Below are 18910 nucleotides of genomic sequence, written 5' to 3' on the forward strand. Positions count from 1 at the left end.
AGATATCCAGGCGGTTCCAGTGCATCTTAAGAGCCAGGAGTGGACATATTGTGTTGACGTGTGGCCTGCTGAAGATCAACCTGGTGAGTTTACCGCTTTCCTCTTGGGGGTGTGGACAGCCACATCTAAATATAGCATTCTGCTGTGGCGGAGCATATGCGCGCGCAAAAGCTGAGCAGGCTTTGTGGCGCAGTTTTGGCGATTTCACCTTGTATTTGCTGCTGCCTTGTACAACCATCGGTTCCCCCCTCATCGCTCGAAGACCGAGGCCAGGCTGCTGACTAACGATGTTGAAGGCGAATCATCCGTATTGGATCACATAGTCGCGGTACAGGACAGCCTCTCTAAGAATAACGTACAGTACGACTTGAACATCTGTGTCGATGCGACCGACCCTTTCACCTGCTTCCGACGATACATATTACGTCGCAAACTGCGAAACGAAGAGCGCGCCCGACTCAACTTCCTGCAAGTCTTCAGCGCCAACAAACCCTACAACGCTGCGCTCAAGGGCTACCGCTTCACCATGAGTGTCGTCGGCTACGAGCCGCGGCAGTTTATCCACAACGATGCATACCCTTCGATGGGCGACCCCGAGCACGATGGCGGCGGCCAGGTTCGATATAACGACCACGATGTTGCTGTCTCCGTATCTGAACTGAGTGCCTACAATCCGCCCGTGCCGAAGTTGATTCCGTCGCCCGAGCCTCATCATGGCCTGGAGATCTCGACGCCCACCGCCCAGCCTCAGCCCCCGACCCTCACGCCCGCGCCAGCACTACCGGCGACGCCCAAGGAAGACGCCGAGCCGCGTACCCCTTCGCGCATCAAGGCCATAGAGAAGCCAGTACGAGAGCCGGTGAAGGGCCTTAATGGGAAGTTTGTGTGTGATTGGCCGAACTGTACCGAAGAGTCTCGCGAGTTCAACCGCCGGTGTGAATGGACGTAAGTAGCTCCTATGGCACAGTCTCAGGAGTGCGTTTGCTCATTAATTTGGTAGCAAACACATGGACAAGCATGACCGGCCGTACAGATGTCTTGTAGAAGGCTGTGAGAAGCTGCCAGGCTTTACTTATTCGGGCGGCCTTCTGCGACACGAGCGTGAGGTTCATCATAAGCACGGTGGTCCCAAGAACCCACTCAACTGTCCGCATCCCAACTGCAAGCGCCACACCGGCAAGGGCTTCTCGCGTCTCGAGAACCTCAACGAGCACCTTCGCCGCGTGCACACTAACAATCTGGATGGCGTGGTATCGCCCCTCGCAGCACCGGATGACAGCCTCGCCATGGTAGCCAATGAAAAGGTGGTCGTCGGCACGAAGCGCAAAGCTGAAGACCACGACCTGCAGGCTGAAGTCAAGCGGCTGCGAGCTGAGAATGAAAGACTGGAGATCCAGAACAAGGCCCAGCGACAGCAGCAGTCTGCTATGATGGACCAGATTGCGAGCCTGCAAAGCGAACTCCGAGCATATCGAGATCCCCATCTTCCGGGCGTCCCCCCCGTTCAGATGCTGGAGGACAATTTGCATCATTTCTAATTTTCTTTTGTTGCTTTGACGGCGATATACCCCACCTCGCGCTGTTTTGATTTTCCTTGCTTACTCACGTCACGACACGATACTGCATGTATGATTGGGGAGTTAGGGCGGTTGCTATTGTTTGTATGGTCGCAGCTCTTGCTGGAAGGCCAAGGCGTCAACGAGAATGTGGGATACACACCATCTTGAGTGAGACTGGATGGTTCTGGCATAGATATTCCGTCAGTTCTTGCATTTAGGGGAGCGAGCATGGATGGATTCTTCGGGTTCAGGATGCCGAGGAGGTCCACTAGTTGGGTATTTTCAGGGACGTCTGGCGGCAGTTTAGCACTTGGACCACTCAGCTTGGTACTCGGAGCATTCTTAGAGCGTGAATCTCGATGAGAAACTTCCTGTATGTGTATGAGTATCAGATTGAGGATCACGTCAAAAATGTAAAATATAGTTGTATACCACACTAGAAAACAGTGATCCATCTCTTTGGTTCTCAAATTCTTTTACTTTATCTGTGTTTCCATTGATAGAAGTATGAGAGCACTGCAGCAGCCCCGAAAATGAGGGTGGTCGTGCTCTCGTCGAGGGCATTTATCTCGTCTTGTATGCTTCATGGCCTTCAGTGCTATAGAGGCGCGTTTGAGAATAGCCCAGCGCAATTTCATCCTTTTTTTTCTTGTTCTCATTTGAAGTCTGTTCCCAATGTGCCTGTTGCATTTTCTGAAGGGGAGAAAAGCCCTTAGCTGCCTAGGGTCTCTCGTTCTTTAGATTGGCCAACTTTGCTCAAGATTTCCGATAACCAACAGTTGAAGTTGGATGTCCATGCCGGAAAGGGGAAGCTGTCTTAGGGCAGCTGAACGCCAAATACTTGCTTGCTATCCCTATTCCCAGCGGCCAACGTGGACATATACCTGCAGCTTGGCAGAGTTCCATTTAATTTGGTTGCACGGCGTAATCGCCACTTTTTCTTTGCTTTCAGTGTTCACCATCATCCTGACGAATGTCGTCGCCAACCTCCCCTGTGCGGTGGACGTTGGGCGGGCGGCAGGCAGCTGACAGTGCTTCCGGACGCTTCCGTCCTTGGTAGGTGACGGTTCGTAGCCATAGTAAAGCTAACATCCGTGCTGCAGCGTTGTATATAGACTTGCGCGCGGCCGAAGAGGCTCCATATCGGCCTCGCTCATGCTGTGATGAAGCACTCAAAGTCCGTGTTGTACTACTCCTCAGGAACTGTTAGCGCATTAGCTCATTTTCAGTCCAAACTATCCCCTGAAAAGCAACATGCTTCCTCTAAAAGTGTTTCAGGCGTCACTGGATGAGATCGCTTAAGAAAGAACAATGACTTTAGACATGATTGGAAGCCAGCTAACTGTCCCCTGGAAGTAACGGGATGGATGTACAAAATCCTCAAGAGCATTCGGAGAGGAAACTATGTCTACCTCAACATCGAGTTCACTCGTAACGGCGATTACACACTGGTTATCTTATTTGAGAAAGGAGAATAGAGGGTAGCCCCTTTGGAGTATGGCAAGTTTACTTGTCGTGGACAAGGCGGATGAACAGAAACTCGATAAGGAAACCAACCGATGATCTTTTGGCAAGGCTGACACAATGCAACCCTGCTGTCAGCGAGCTTTTACCGACTCAGTTGTGTTGATCCGGATTACACGAGCATTATCTGGTAGCGTCGCATGGGTCAACAAGCGCATCACTCACAGAATCCCGGTGGTTTTCCTTTTCTTTTTCGATGATGGTCAAGAAAACATAATTGTGAAAGTCGCTCCTCGTTTTTGGACGTCTCATTGGGCCTGGAGTTGGAATTTTCTTATACGGCGTTGAATTGACCAAATGCGTTTGAAATCAGGCAAGATAGTCTTCGTAGCAGTACAATGCACGTCATCCATTAGGCTTGTAATGAAAGTGCGGTTAGATAGTATGTAGAGTAGAATTTGACAACACCCACTAGTATAACATTGTACTTATTTTGACCAGGTAAGTGACGCGTGATGTTTCCAGTAGTCGGCACATGGGGAGCTAGTTTCAATCACTTGGTATTCTGGCCTTTGATCCCAAGCTCTGATAAGGGAGGTACAGCTAGATGTAAGTTGCCCAACAGTTGTCAGCAGGTTGGTTGATTGGCCGTCTATATCTACGAAAGCACTCTAGGTCAAACTATCCCTCCCCTACGGATGATTTGGGGCGCTTGGGCCTTCAACTCTGATTCATCTATGAGATGGTGAATGCCGATATGGGACTGAAGGCATCCCTGCTTCGGATGTGTTAACAGCCACCCGGGCCACACCGTAACCTTCTTTCCTCTTTGTGCGCAAATATTGAGAATGGCGCAAAGCTCATGGATTTCCAGGAAGGGGATCTGAGCTTGCGTCTGATGCGCGCATAGATATAGCAAACACATTCCTGGCGGCCAACCGTGTGCTCAAGATTACTCTTTGTCCCTCGAACATACGACAGGGACCAGGCTCAAAGAGAACGGGGTTTAAGAAGCTGAGGTCTTTTGCTCATGGCAAATGCTGCCAACTGCGTTTGGCCATTGGTTGGTTGGTAAGGTCAAGGATAGTAATATGATGGTGGACCATGATTGCATAGAAAAGCATCGCCGAAAAGGGTGAATAGCGGGATTTCGCTTGGCTGGAGAGCCATGCCGTCTTCAATACCGTCTGCAGTCTTCCTGCCAAGTCAGTACCGTATACATGGCATTAATTCAGAAGAAAGTCGCAGCCATGTATGAACCCCTGAAGGTTCACAAAACGTATCCTCTGCTCAAGCTCATCGTCTGTACTCTTTCCGCAGACAGACACGAGTTCCGCCATGCTTTTCTTGTGTGCGCTGTCTTCATATTAAACGTCTATAGCGATTCAGCCAGGAGACGACGCTGGCAAGCAATTTGCTGAAGCCGTTGAGGTTGCGAAAGCGTCGGACTCAGGGTTGCGGCGAACAACCTGCTGCTTATAAAGTTGCTTCGATGAATCCCCAGGACATACGGGCCTTGGGGGCTTGCAAACAATCTTGGAAATAACTGCATTCTCAAAGGCCAACGCTAGGTTGCGAGCTGTCACGGTTCCAACTGCCCAACTGCCAGCAGTATGATTTGAGCTGTTTGCTATGATGATCCATGTCAGGAAACAAATGGGGTTAGCAATTAAGCAGACTGGTTAAAGAGGCAAAATCCAAACAACCTCGCCACTTCATCAATCCTGTGTGACTACCTCTCACCAAAATAACACCCGAACACACCAGCTGCTACTACCACTTACAAAAAGTTACTCCTCGTAATCACGCATGTAGTATAATATTGCTTCTTCGCCAGTGTATGAGCGCCCATTACATTCGCTATGATGCCTGTTGGGAAGTTCGAGGCTGTTTGCTCGTGGATCCACGGTCTCGCTTCTAGCTTCGACACCGTAGTCTTTGATCAATCAGGCCATCCCAACTTCTTTATCACGAAGGTGCAAACGGCGACCAGGGAAGTAGTTTTACTTGATGGTATCTTTGCAACACTGGATGAGTCTACCGCAAACGGCGAACGGCACTGCTTGAGGTTTATCGCCAGGTGTGGAAGTTGATGTTGGTTGTTGAGATGAGCAATGGATCTATTCAAAGATACGGAACCAACGAATCTGGTCTCTGAGAGGCGAGTCCGCCAGCTGAGTATAAATCTTGGGGTTTTGCCATGCTCAAATCTCGAATAAAGCCCTTTCGCTCACTGATAGCACGCCCAATGCTGCGTACCCTCTTTCGAAGCTGCAACAACTACCACCAAGTCACAAGGAAAAGCCTCAACCATGGCTTCAGAATCCCAAGCGTCGAACAACCCTCTTGAGATCCCCAACATGGGCGAAATCATCATTGCACCTCCTAGCACTCTCAAGGCTGGCAGTACTTTTCGAATTGTGGGCCATATCGACGAGTCCATCGTGCCCTTGGGGGATGGTCTCAAAGCATGGCTTTTGCTGATGAATCCCTTGGAAACGTCGGAAGCCCAGGAATCTCTCAAGCTCACCGTAGCGACTGCTGAAACCACTGCTAGAGGCGAATGCAAACCGCCTCTGTCTTCGTTTATGGCGGAGTCGAAAGCATACTGGGTTTCGCGGGACCCGTCACGCGAGATGAATATCCCAATTGGATGGTACGTAGCCTTCGACAACCTGAAAATCAACCAGCCGGGGAAGTACTCGTTCTTCATTCGTCTACTTCAGTTCGTCCCGTCCGCTGAACCGGGAGACGTGTTGCCAAGTTTGTGTCTTGATCTTTGCAACATTACGGTCACTGACCATGAAGATGCAAAAGAGCAAACTATCGGTAAGATATAACCTCCAACTGTGTTTACAGGAGTCTAAGAAGTAACAGATTCGAATTTTCATCCATTGTTGACGGAGCTAGACGAGCTCCATTAGATCATGTTTTAGAATCCTTGGGCTGACGGGAGGATACGAAAATGGCAAGATTTCGATATCGACTTCGTCCTCTTTGGTCTCCGCATGGGATTATGGCTTTGGGTACCACTTTTCTCCAAGCCATCCGTTGATCAAATGGTCTGGCAGAGTCTGGACACATCATCTGTTGCCATTCGGAATTCCAAAGGGGGCCCACCAGGCAGGAGGTTCACCAGGCGCTCTGCCATTCCAATAACACGTGCACATTCTTATAAAAGGGCTTTCCCGCCCTTTTATATATCTCTCTTTCGGGATTTTTTTGGAATAAAACCGATCTGCAAAATTGGTAGTCCACGTCTGTAAATGAGGGGCCTCATATGCCATCCGTGTTCTCCAGTACGTACTCGTGCACAGGGCTCTAACACGGCCAGTTTGATGCTTGATACTAACAGTCCCATTTTATTTGTGAAAATTGCTTTGATGGTAGTTCGCGCAGCAGCCCTGGTTAAATACCTAGCCATGATGATGGCGAACTCTGCCAAGATGACTATTGGATGTTACTACACAGACTTTGTGTCCGGTCTGAGGTACTGACCTCAACATGACGGAACTTGAATATCCATGTGTCAAGTTGATATTTTGCCAATACTGCCGTAAAAGAGTGCTTACACAAACTGTTTGATGGCAGAGGAAAATACTATCCAGTTCATCGTATCTTCCTTCTTCATTCTATTTATTCTCCCAGATTTTTATGACGGCGTAGGTATCTGTTGAAGTGATCTCTCGGTTAGGCCGGCAACGCCTCGTTATCAGCATATCCTTATGATATCATCCGTATATACTAGTGTCCACTGTGAGGGCAGTATAGTAGATCAGGGTCTGTGAACAATCTGTTTATTCGATAACGCCACATAGTTATTATGATGTGGGAGCCCCTGACGCACCATTGCAAGTTTCCACACGAATTGCCAAGATAGGTATGTGATGAATAATTTCAGACTCGAGCCTGGAAAAGCCAGCTGAACAGATTTTGATTTTACTCCATCCAAGCAGTTCTTATCTCACTAGTCATGATTAGACACATGGAGGCGGTGGCGTCACGAGTACTATGTAGGATCAATCTTGCCTAGCCTCAGGACCATGTGATTGTGCAACCGCGCACGGAAAAGCAAGCTGGCCACATATCAGTTAATATAGTGACCCTTAATAAGTCTGCGTCCGGCCCCACTCTAGGCACGCCCAACGCATCAGAATCAACATCTTCAAATATGAAGTCCTCAGCTAAACCGTGCGGCAATCCTACCCAGCCAACTGTACATACAATGTAGTTGTTTCAGGATTGCGTTTACCAGCGGTTTGGGCAGTGAGCTGATAAGGCCGCGTACGAGAGTTATATCGACCTGTGGCCACGCATCCTCCATCACAACCTTAGCCCACGCCTCGTAGGTTGCAGCGTAGTAGATTAGCACCGATGGTTATATTGGCCTTACGCTTCACCTCTACGTATGTCCGTCATTACCGGGAGTCGGCGGGAAAGGACAACTAGATGTCTCTCTGCCTAGCCCATAACTGCGCTGTTACACTTATCCGCTTAGCTACATGTGTAGTGCTGGTCGACTTAGCCCTAAGGGCCGATTTAGGTGGTTAAGTTGCGAGGTCCTAAAAGCGTCGGCCACCTTCCCCCGACGTTTGCCGCATGCTCTGGTGCCCGTAATAGTGGCTCTCGCTTCTGGTGTGTATTCAAAATTTGGGCCGCGATTGCCGCTCGTAAGTTCGAACATCCATCGCAAATTGCGGTAGTCTTAGTGGATTGACGTAAAAGTCGCCTCGTTGTGTTGTTTTGATTTCTCGATTAGGGTGTGGGGCCGAACACAGACTCACTGAGGATCACTGTAGTATCGATCCCCCTTGCGGATCGCACAGTACTGATCAACACACTTCGGCCGGCCGGGGGCGAGCCTCCCGCTGCCAGGAAACAACAAGCCCACTACGAAGCCGACGAGTCCCAACTTTTTTTATTTTTTATTTTTATCTTTTTTTTTAAAACCAACTCGTGTATCTTCGAACGTGGGGGGGGGGGGCATTGACACTTCTCAGATTCTCTATCCCAAGCTAACTATATCCACATTTAAGCTTCTCACTCCAGTAGTATTATGTAACATAAGAAAGGCAAAGACAGTATAGTATGCGTCAATGTCAAATAGGATGCTCTCTCCTCTTCGTGCAATCTCGCGGCCATATGTCCCACCAGCCAAACATGTTGTCACATCCCATCCAGCCCAAAAACAAAACGAAGAAACTGCGGCGTTCTGCCGTAGCGGGTATCATCTTCCCACTCACCAATAATGCATCTTTTGATACAAGTTAGAAGCAAACAAAAAACAAAAGAAAAAAAACACCACACGGACACGGTAGGTATATATCCAATGTCCGCAAACGCCGTGCCCGTTCTGGTGCGGCCCGAACCCGATGTCCCGAGAACACGGCCCAAAATGAAACGAAACGACTCCCCCAAATATGCAATCTTGCTCCTTTCGTACATGGTATTATAGATCTTCCGTTATACATCCCCCTACTGCCACCTCGCCTCGCCTTATTCAGCGAGGCCTTCCAATAGCGCATCTCGATCCACCGAGTCGGGCATGACCTTGCTCGATGGTCGTTTCTGATGCGCGGCGAGGTATTCAGAGAAGCCGGGCACAACCCCGACTTGATTGATCCCCGCCGGACGGCTCAAGTCACGCTGTGTTTGCTTGTCTTTGTCTTTGTCCGGCCTCACGGGAGGGCTGCCGTTCGGGCTGGTGCCACCGCCCCAGGGCCGCCACCCCGTCCATTTTCCGAACACCGACGGCGCTTGCGCGGACGAAGGGATCCATGACGGCCCGGAGGCCGCACGTAAGCTTGCGACCGGGTTCCTCGGCGATGCCCCAAAACTGTCGCGCAGAAGTGTGCTGCCTCGCTTTCCATCGCGAGAAAGCATCGGACGGGCCGTCACTGTACTGCTCCCTGCGATGGTAGTCGCGCTGCTGAGATGACGCAGGGTGAGCTGGCTGGGCCGAGATTTGAGGGTGTGGATGTCCAAACCGCCGCCGTAGAGCGATATTACGGATTCGTCAGAGGGCGATCTCCGAAGACGTCGCCTACGGGGCTCTTCGCTGCTGTCTGTATCTTCGTGGTAGATCGTAGAACCGTCATCCCGGGCCAAAGGCTCTTTAGGTTCGTCATCCGCGGCCGATTCATCCGTTGTTATCATGAGATCGGGCACATCTAACAAATCGTCGCTTTCTTCGATGATTGTATGGTTGTGTGATGGTGTAGAGGGGTTGAGTGAAAGGTTGCCGGGCGCCTGAAAACTTCGTGATGATATGTTCGAAGGCTGCTTTCGATGCGTTGCACGCCACGTGGGGGACATTGGATCAATACTCGTCGTCGGTGACGCGGGGAATGAGTCTAGCGTGGCTGGGTCAAATACCGAGTTGCGGTTGTTGGACTGTGGGGAGCTGGGTACCGAAGAGGGCGCAAAATCGGATGGCTGCTCAGACAAGACGGACCATCGGTGGGACGGTGCCGACTCCCTCGACATGCGATTGAGTTGATGTTGCCGCCATTGTGCTGGCGGTGTCGGCGGCAAGGACGCCTGCGACGGGGGTATGTAAATACCTCCAGCGATGCCTATGCGTTTCTTCCTCGGCTTCTTCGCCTCCTTGTTTACTGCCGCTACATGATAGTGGTGGTGAATGTGGAGTTCCTGGGAGACTGCCGTTGGGCTCTCTTGCGAGCTTCGCTTCGGGTCCAACTCAGCTTCCAGTGTTGGTACAGCCCTTCCTTGAACCTCGTCAAGGGGCTGATGGTACAGTAACTGCTCCCTCAATGCCTGGATCTCGTCATTTGAGTTCATAAGCATCTCACGCAGCTCAGCAATGCCTTGTTGTAGGTTCGCATTGTCTTGCAGCAAATCGCGTACGAAATGTGACACGACGTTGCTCCCACTCTTTGCAATGCTTAACGACTTGGTGACCGCTGCCGCCTTTAATCGTCCGGCCGATGAATCCAAGGATCTCTCGACCTCGCGCTGCCTCTCCATGCGGCCCAGCACTTCCGCGTGACGTTCTCTCTCCTCTCTGCCCTCTCTCTCCATCCTCTCGAGCTGATCTTGTAAGTCGTTGATACCTCTCTCCGCACGCCTCCATCTGGACATGGCACATCGAGCATCTTCCTGAGTTGTTGCCAAGTTCTTCTGCAGGTCTGCTTGCTCCTGTTCGAGGCATGCCAGTTGTCGTTCCAGTGCTTCGGCCCTCGCAGTTTCTCCTTCTAGTCTTCGAATGACTTGTTGTGACGAGAGCAATGTCGCTTCCAGGGACTTGATGCGATCTTCGGAGTCGGTCACGGCGGTATTGAGTGATTCGAGCTGGCTGAGGAGTTCCCGGTTTTCTTCAATCGTCCTGGCGTTCTTCGCCTCGAGCTCCTTGTTGTCCATCTCCAGTTGCTCTATGCGACTGGTAAGCTCCCTGCGGTCACGTTCCGCATCTGCCATGTATGCTTCGTGGCGCTCAAGTAGGGCCTGTAGGGCAAAGGTTAGAGAGTTGAGACCCATGGTGGGGGTTTGAGACTGGTGATATTTTCAAAAACACGGCTGGCGGAAAACACAATTACGTTGTGGGATGGAATGCGTGATTCACGGGGTCCGTATCGTAATGCATGTGTAGGCATGCCATGGGGGTAAGGTGCTGTAGATATATGTGAGGGCAGGAATGGAAAGAGATACGGTCTCGAGTGCTGTTGCTTGCTTGCTTGTACGTACCTGTCCCATTCGTGCTGCATGCTGCACATCTGCTTCAACGCTATCGAGGACTGAAGAGTTGTGTTTCAAAAAAAAACACTCTGATGAGCCGCAGCAGCAGCTCATGGGTGCCGTCCCGGTACCGCAGGAGGACGGCGTGGGTACCTCCTCGGCCATTGTGACTGGTCCACGTAGGGCGAAGTTGTGTCGTTGCTGTGTACTTTTGGCGCGACAGACACATGCTGGATGCAGGTGGTTGCGGGTATTGCTCCCTAGGGTGCGGCCGGACAGGGGCGAGGCGTTCCGTCGACTTCAGATGAAAATGAAGGTTTGCTGACTGTTGCCAAAAGAGCGCAGAAATGTGACGGACACGAAGCCTACTGGGCGGGATACAACATATCGCGTCCTTTCCCGCTTCAAGTTGTGATGGTCTTGGTGTGGAGCCAGCGATCTAGCCCGAGGTGGGGTTTACGAAAAGATATCGATATACCGCCATTAGCTCTCAACATGGTCCAAGATTTGTGCCTTAGTCAATTCTAGGTGGAAGGTGCAATGATCAGACGGGATGGATAGACATGTCTCGAAGCATCGCGAGAAAAGAAAAGATGATCAGAGTATATTCCTGCATTCGGACGCTTGGGAGGTTGGGCTGTGATATCATCCTCGCCGCGACGCTGCACTCTGCAAGCCAACTCAGGGCCCGTTCGTCGAATCAATAAAAACGCGGGCGCAGTCGCACGATCAAAGCCGCGCTTGCAGGTCGCAGAGAACTTTTTCTTTTCACGTGTTTAATTCGCTCGTAGATTAGACTCTGTGTAATTTGACAGGTGGAGGGGTTCGTCAGCTCGGTCCGGGGGTGGGCCATGTTCGCAGTCAGGTCCCAAACCTGTCGTCATTACCGATAAAAAACGATCGTTATTAGTTACCAGGATCAGACAAAACCTCGTGACTGAGAACCTATACTAGAATATACCATGACAATAGCACATAGATATCAACTAACAATGTCACACCACATCGTAGCGTTTTTGTTTAGACCGTGAAACTGGTAAACACGTAGATAGTACTACTTCGGAGCTATTCCAGAGCCAGTGAGACACCTGCCGCGTCCGTCTCGTCCCATCACTTGCCGCGCTGGCTGAAGTCGAAATGGCCTGGACTTCTAACGTCCTAAGAAGCAAGCACTACCTTGGCACACTGCTTCTTGACGGCCCCGGAACAGGAACTTTTTGTCCAAACTTTGAAGACGATCGAGAATTCGGATTTTAATGCGACTGGGCAACATAGCATTCAGGACCAGCAGATCCGACGCAACTTCATCAAACAGCGAACTACGAACAACCACTCTAATAAGAAAATCTCGCGAGCGTCAAAGTCACTGAAAGATTTAGTTTTCCTTCTCATGCGTTCTGAAATCATACTTAAGCCTGTGGCTCAATCCCCCCTGAACGCTTAGCTTCGTTGTCGGCTGTCAGAGATGTAACACGGACGCCGTCGACCCAACGCACTCATGCTAAAGAAAGGGTGAGGATGTCGAGGCCCCCCCTCAGTTCGCTCTTGGAGGGCATCTTGCCTAATTTCATCAATTCGGCCGTCTGAGACATCGCAGGGTCGGCACCCATCGAAGCCATGGCGACGACGGTCTCACCCTTGCAGTAGTAGGCCACGAATTTGCTTTCCTCCGGCTTCCCTTGCAAAACCAAGTCGTCCCAGCCGTTGACGGTGTTGCCGCAGTACCGCAACTGTGCTGAAAGCGCTGACCAAAAGACCGGGGTGAAGAACTCGGATCGCCGTGTTGGGTTGACAATGTGGTTCGCGACAACGCGTCCAGATTGTTGTGCTACGTTCCAGTGTTCAATGCGGGTGTATTTGCCCTCACCGCCGGGGCCGCGGTACTGCAATAGTGTAGTCAGTAAGTGACGGTCTGTAGTAAGCTGAAAGCTTATCTCACGTGAGAGATAAAACAGGAAAGTGGCTTACCGGGAACGAGGCAATATCTCCGATTGCGTAGACGTCTTTGAGACCAACGACAGAATAGTTCTCGTCCGTTTTCAGCGAGCCATCGTCCTCGAGACGAACTACCTTGTTTTCTCGTAGGTACTCGGTGGCAGGGGATACGCCGACACCAAGAATCACCAAGTCGGCGTCCAACTTGTTCCCATCCTTGAGGAATATAGCTCCGACTTTCGAAGGGTCAGAGCCTGACGGCTCGGCCTTGTCGACACTTGCCGACATGTAGAACTTGACGCCTTTGGCCTCCAAGGCCTTCTGCAGGCCTGCGCCGACCTCCTTGCCGAGGACTCGTTCGAGGGGCACGCTTTCCATGCCTACTACACTGACGGCATTGTCGTTGGCCGTTGCGTTGGCAACCTCCATGCCGATGAAACTGCTACCGATGATGATGATCTTCTTGCCTTTCTCGCCGATAGCTTCAACAATCTGCTTGGTGTGCGTGACGCTGCGGAGAGGGAATATGTTGCTCAAGACTTTGAAGCCCTGTAGGGGTAGGTTGCGTGGTGTCCCACCCGTGGCTAAGACCAACTTGGTGTAAGGAACTTTGCCTGCCCCTTTTGTGACAACGGCCTTGTTCTCCAGGTCGACGTCGGTGACTTCGTCTTGAATTACCTCGACCGAGCCCGACTTGTACCATTCTTCATCTCTCCACTGCAGCTTGCTGGGGTCGGTCATCAACGCCTTGGACAGCTTGGTTCGATCGATGGGAAGAACTCCTTCGTTCGTGATCATGTTGATGGGCCCCGTGAATCCCTTGTCTCTGAGTCCCTCGACCAGGCCGAGTGCTCCGCTGCCACCACCGACCACGACAATCTTGTCCGTGTTGGAGCTGTTGCTGGCACTGCACTTGAAGTTGGGCTTTCTACGGCCGGCCTTGATGGTCGCTTGCTCGCCTGTCACGTACACCGCACCATCTTTCTCGGCCACTTTGAATACCGGGAGAGCGTCTAAAGCAGGAGCATCCTCAACGTCACCAGTTTTGCCGTTGAAACACGCACCATGCCACGGACATCGTATCGTTCCATTGTGTGACATGACACCATTGATGAGAGGCGCACCGAAGTGTGTGCATTTGGGTCCAAGTGCTTGGATCTATCGTCTCGAAGAATGGCAAGTCAGTCACTACTCTTTGAAGCTTGATGGTGATTCGCAGGGATGTCGACGGGGTGTATTTGTGCCAGCAGGGCTCCGCGATATGGTGCAGACTCGAGAAGGGAACGCTGGGTGCTCCTAAACTCGCACAGCCCGTACAGATTGAGCCTCTAGCTGAGATGGTACTGACCTTTCCGCCGACATTGACAAGTAGAACCTTGGCTTCGTCGATGCCTTCCACTTCAACCTCTTGCTTGTCACCAGGCTGGAGCGACAGCGAGGTGAGGCCCTTGAGCTTGAATTCCGACATGGCTCTTATCGGTGATGCTGCAATTGGTCTGAAACAAGACGCAATGCCAACAGAAGGCTTCGTAAAGAGACGAGAAATAGTAGATCGCAAAAAGATAGATCTTGCTACAGCTGAAGTCATGAAGCAGGAAAGAGTTCGGTGTAGAGGTGAAGGCGGAGAGAGGCGATTCTTCGGGAGGGTCGGATTGAACACTATCGATCAATAACAATAGGATTCCCGACGGGTCTCCAACTCTCTGCTTTGTTCTAGACAATAGCTCCCTAGAAGCTGCAGTAAGCGCATGATAGTGCGCAACACACTCGTGTCGTAATCCATGCACGGCTTGGAAAAGCAGAGCTTGTAATTGGTCAGCGTGGGGAGCTCCCTCTTATCTGACATCACAAATCTGCTCGCTCCTAGCATGATTCAGTATCTCTCACGTACTTGCAGTTTGGTACTTCGTGGAATAGGGAGCTTTACGAACGACTCCAGAGATATCTACGGTAAAGAATGTTTGCTTCACTCTGTCCTAAGCAAAACGCATTCATACGCAATGCTTTCAATCCATTGCAAGATGCACTGTAGCCCGAAATCAATCAAATATCCCGTCCACGGTTGATAACTGTACTCGGTAGTTTTCCCTGGGATATCGTGCATAGATCGCGGCCAGTGGAGAGCACTTACCCCGCTAAATTAGGCTCTGTGGTGGATCACCAATGGGACCATCTGGGAATGCTCGGCAGTCGCCGGGTCATAACGGTTATCAGGCTTCTCATTGGTTCAGTCTACATGACTTCGGGACATTTGAATGGAATAAGACGGCAAGATCGTAAGCCACAATGCACTGAAGCTCTTTCAATATGACGTCTCATCTCAATAAGTCATCTCCTCTATCAACGGCCCACTTGACGATGTTATCCCAACCAAGACATCGTCAAAACAGACCTTGTACGAAACCGTTAAAGACATGTCTCACCTTTTGATGGCAAGTCTGCCGAGGTCGGTGAGGAGTTGTCAGAAATGCTCGAGAGAAATGTAAGCCATTTGGGTATTTTGTGTAAGTATATCTTGCCGATACCTCCAAAATTGATTTCGACAAGTCTCCGTACCCCCCTGCCCCCCTTTCCTGTCAGAACTCAACCTATTTACGAATAATGTCGGATTCCAACTATTGGGGCTGTATTGGTGCTATGAAGGTGCGGAGGGACCAATCCCAAGCCGGCCCCTGAGGGGTCCCTAAATCCTCCAATCCGGGCCTACCTGCCTTGTACCTGCCTTGTACCCCTCTATACCGGAGGACACAGCTTCCTACAAATACGCTATAGTTCGAAATAAAATCGGATAATTATATACAAAGAACCTCTGTACAGGATTTTTTATGTTCTATGAGATTATGACTCTAATTTACTTATACTACCCCGGGGCCGCCCTCCAGGCGGATCACGGGCGGAGCAAGTGCGGACCGAGCGCTCAGCGTCAGCAATGCGAAGCTTCCTTACTAAGCGATGCACGAACGAAGAAATACCACCGGCAGCGTAATGGTAGTCTCCATTCTCTACTGGAATATTGCGGATTCAAAAGCGAACGCAGCGCTAGCGATTGAGAAGGGAGGCGATCACGATATAATAGCGGTGCAAGAGCCATGGATTAATCGACAGACGAAGTCAATCTACTGCCCAAGGTCGTCTAGATACGAGGCAGTCTATAGTAGCGGCCGAGCCGCGCTATACGTCCATACACGCTACGATGTAGCCTCGCTACGACCCCGAACGGGTACCGACTGGAGCAGTATCACATTCGGAACAGGCCCGGATGCCCTTACCATCTGGTCTATCTATTCACCAAACCAGTCCGGAAGCCGCTGGATTAGCCCGCTCCGGGACCTCCCTAGTGAGGCCCCGGAAGGGAAGCAGGTCCTCGTAGGGGACTTCAATACACATCACCCGTTGTGGGACATACACGGACGATCGTCACGGGGTAGCGAGAATGTGGTAGAGTTTGCGCGACGGTGGCAATTAGAACTCGCCACACCTTTCGGGGAAATTACACGGCAAAGACACAGACAAAGGGACTCAACTATCGACCTTGCATGGGCGACGAAGGGGACCGTAATAGACTACGAAGGGGACCCGGGCCTAGAGGGATCGGACCATAGGGCGCAAGTAATCAGGGTAATATCTAACGAGGAGGCAGCGAATGAAGGCCGCCGTAACACCGAGGGGTGGAATTGGACGATGGCAGATAAGTGGCTAATCGTAGCCGAGTCGGGCCAGAGATTCATGAACTATTTGCCGGTTGAGACGAGAACAGAGCTAGACCAGGCGGTCGATTGGGTCATCCAAAACCTCCAAGAGATCGCCGACGTGGCGGCCCCTAGGCGTACTGTTGGTAGAGGCGCCGGGACCCCGTGGTGGTGCCCCCAGGTCAGCAAGGCTTGCGCTGAGACGAAGAGGCGACGACGAGATTACCTCCACGCGAGGTCGCAGACTAACTGGGACGAATACTTAAGAGCTAACCAAAAACAACGGCTCGAAATCAGCGAGGCACAGGCGCGGAGCTGGCATGAAAAACTCGAGAGGACGGCGAAGGATCATAAAAGCCTTTGGGCACTACAGAGATGGGCTAGGCTGCGGAGCTGGACACCCCCTGACACCCATGGGATGCCGGATCTTCGACGGAACGCAAGCGATGCACCCACAGCGCGCACCCACGACGAGAAGTCAAAGCTACTAGCTGAGAGGTTCTTCCCAGACCCGGATATAGACCTGTCGGATCTCGATCACAACCCGCCACGGACGAGACCAGACCTGGACGTCCCTAAGGAGGTAAACGCGAAGGACATCGAGGCTGTTATCAAGAAGACAGCGGCTTGGAAGGCCCCCGGCGATGACCAGATCCCTACGGGCCTGCTGAAAATCTGTGGTAAACCCCTATGGGAGATCCTAGCGGATATAGCGACCGTAAGCTTTAGGCTAGGATACTACCCGGAGCGCCTCCGCTCGGCAAAGGTAGTCGTTATCCCTAAGCCGAACAAAACGACAGCCCAAAAGCAGACCCCTAGCGGCTGGCGACCGATAGCGCTGCTTAGTACGATAGGGAAGGTGATAGAGGCGGTGATATGCCAGCGTATCACTACCGTCGCGGAGACGGCCGGTCTGTTACCAAACGGCCAAATGGGTAACCGAAAGGGCGGTCCACCGAATTAGCGATACGTACAGTCGAGGACGTAACCTATACAGCTTGGAGGCGCGGAGGGATCGCCACACTACTACAACTTGATATTAAGGGGGCGTTCGACACAGTTAACCACAGGCGTTTGATTTCTATACTAGCCCGGAAGGGCTACCCGGAGTGGGTTCAGGAATGGGTACACAGCTTCGTAGAGGATAGGACAGTACGCCTCCGGTTCGACGGTAAGGAGTCAGAGCTGATCCCTCTACGAGCTGGCGTCCCCCAGGGTCGCCACTCTCCCCGATACTATTTATCCTATATATCTCGACGCTATATGAGGAACTAGCGGAGAAACACCCCCTACTCTTAGTCGTAGGGTTCGCGGACGATACGAACCTACTCAGCGTGAGCACAGACACGGGCACGACCTGCCGCCGACTAGAGGACGCTTGGGCTACGTGCCAACGGTGGGCCGCCAGGCACGGGATGGAGTTCGCTCCGGACAAGAGTGAGCTGATGCACTTCACTAGAACCCGAGACCCCTCCCCGCAGAGTATCCGTCTTGGAAACGCTACAGTAACACCGAAGGTCTCGGCAAGGTTCCTAGGGGTCTGGTTTGACCGCAAATTAACGTGGCACGCCCATACCGAACGGGTTAAATCAAAAATGGCGACTCAGAAGCTAGCCCTAACAAAGCTAGTGAACATGGCGTGGGGCTGCGATCTCATACGGGCGAGACTACTGTACACGTCGGTTATTCGCAGCGCGATTGCCTTCGGGGCGGCTGCGTGGCACACTATAAGCGAGGAACCAGCGGGACCAGCTCAGAGCCTAGTCGGGATACAGAATGAGTGCCTCCGAATAGTCTGTGGCGCCTACAAAGCGACACCGGTCCGACACCTAGAAATAGAGGCAGCTATCCCGCCACTAGACCTATATCTCAGTGCCCGGGCGGCGAAATTTGAAGAACGGCTACGGAATAACGGCAAAAGGAGCCTGCTTCGGAGCGCGAGCGCGAGAGCGTCACACATACTCCGACAGGACACGCCGGCGAGACGGAAGCGGGCGTCACAATCGCTCAGACCAGCGGGGTACACGATAGAGAAGGAGGCTAGGGGCTCCGAGTGGATAGGCAAGGCGAAGGAAGTCCCGGCCGCCCTCCTAGACCACTGGGAGAAGAGATGGCTCTCCGGGGCAGCACAACACGACCGCCAGCGACGCGCTATCGCCGAGGAGCAGGAGGGCCCCTCGATGCGAATGCCGAAATAGGGCAAGTACTCAGACCTAAACCGACCGGAGGCGTCTACCCTATGCCAGATCAGGACCGGAAAAATAGGACTATCAGCTTTCTTATTTAAGATAGGAGCCTTCGGTGTGTACTTGCCGTTATGCCGCTGTGGAGAGGCCCCCGAGACGGCAGAGCACGTAATCCTCTTTTGCGGCCTGCTGGAAGAATCGAGAGAGCGCCTACGGGCCACTATCGCACCATGGCCGCTGCATACACGTAGAGACCTGGCAACGGCGACGGGGAAACCAGTAGTCAGCGGGACTATCACAAGGTGGCTACTCAGAACTGGCCGGATAGCGCTTAGGCCCGGATAATATCGATCTTCTCAGGGGGACTTTGTTAGTAGGGTGA

At 51.9% G+C, this 18910-nt stretch overlaps 4 protein-coding genes across 4 annotated transcripts; 2 read left to right on the forward strand and 2 right to left on the reverse strand.

Annotated features, from left to right (window-relative positions):
- Window positions 1-526: 526 nt before the first annotated feature.
- On the forward strand, window positions 527-1538 carry BCR38DRAFT_336218 (uncharacterized protein; the record flags this gene model as incomplete). Its single annotated transcript, XM_040855435.1, has 2 exons — window positions 527-945; window positions 1001-1538. 2 exons carry the CDS (start codon window positions 527-529, stop codon window positions 1536-1538), a joined length of 957 nt encoding a protein of 318 aa, XP_040719017.1.
- A 3797-nt stretch (window positions 1539-5335) lies between these two features.
- On the forward strand, window positions 5336-5947 carry BCR38DRAFT_482216 (uncharacterized protein; the record flags this gene model as incomplete). Its single annotated transcript, XM_040863473.1, has 2 exons — window positions 5336-5852; window positions 5901-5947. The coding sequence occupies 2 exons, from the start codon at window positions 5336-5338 to the stop codon at window positions 5945-5947; spliced, it is 564 nt and encodes a 187-aa protein (XP_040719018.1).
- Window positions 5948-8498: 2551 nt separating this feature from the next.
- BCR38DRAFT_137666 (uncharacterized protein) lies at window positions 8499-11150 on the reverse strand. The gene is made up of 2 exons (XM_040853609.1): window positions 10728-11150; window positions 8499-10487 (listed from the first exon to the last, which is right to left on the reverse strand). The coding sequence occupies exons 1-2, from the start codon at window positions 10881-10883 to the stop codon at window positions 8520-8522; spliced, it is 2124 nt and encodes a 707-aa protein (XP_040719019.1). The 5' UTR covers window positions 10884-11150; the 3' UTR covers window positions 8499-8519.
- A 1064-nt stretch (window positions 11151-12214) lies between these two features.
- Window positions 12215-14121, reverse strand: BCR38DRAFT_334726 (uncharacterized protein; the record flags this gene model as incomplete). Its single annotated transcript, XM_040855342.1, has 3 exons — window positions 12215-12601; window positions 12687-13811; window positions 14002-14121. The coding sequence occupies 3 exons, from the start codon at window positions 14119-14121 to the stop codon at window positions 12215-12217; spliced, it is 1632 nt and encodes a 543-aa protein (XP_040719020.1).
- Between the last annotated feature and the right edge of the window lie 4789 nt (window positions 14122-18910).

Source organism: Pseudomassariella vexata, assembly GCF_002105095.1.
Source record: "Pseudomassariella vexata strain CBS 129021 chromosome Unknown BCR38scaffold_3, whole genome shotgun sequence".
Classification (NCBI taxonomy): domain Eukaryota; kingdom Fungi; phylum Ascomycota; class Sordariomycetes; order Amphisphaeriales; family Pseudomassariaceae; genus Pseudomassariella; species Pseudomassariella vexata.

Bases quoted from the DNA above. Each gene is read 5' to 3' on its own strand.
- BCR38DRAFT_137666 (XM_040853609.1), bottom strand. From the start codon at position 10,883: ATGGCCGAGGAGGTACCCACGCCGTCCTCCTGCGGTACCGGGACGGCA. The intron at 10,488-10,727 runs GTACGTACAAGC...TTTGCCCTACAG, and splicing joins ATGCAGCACGAATGGGACAG to GCCCTACTTGAGCGCCACGA.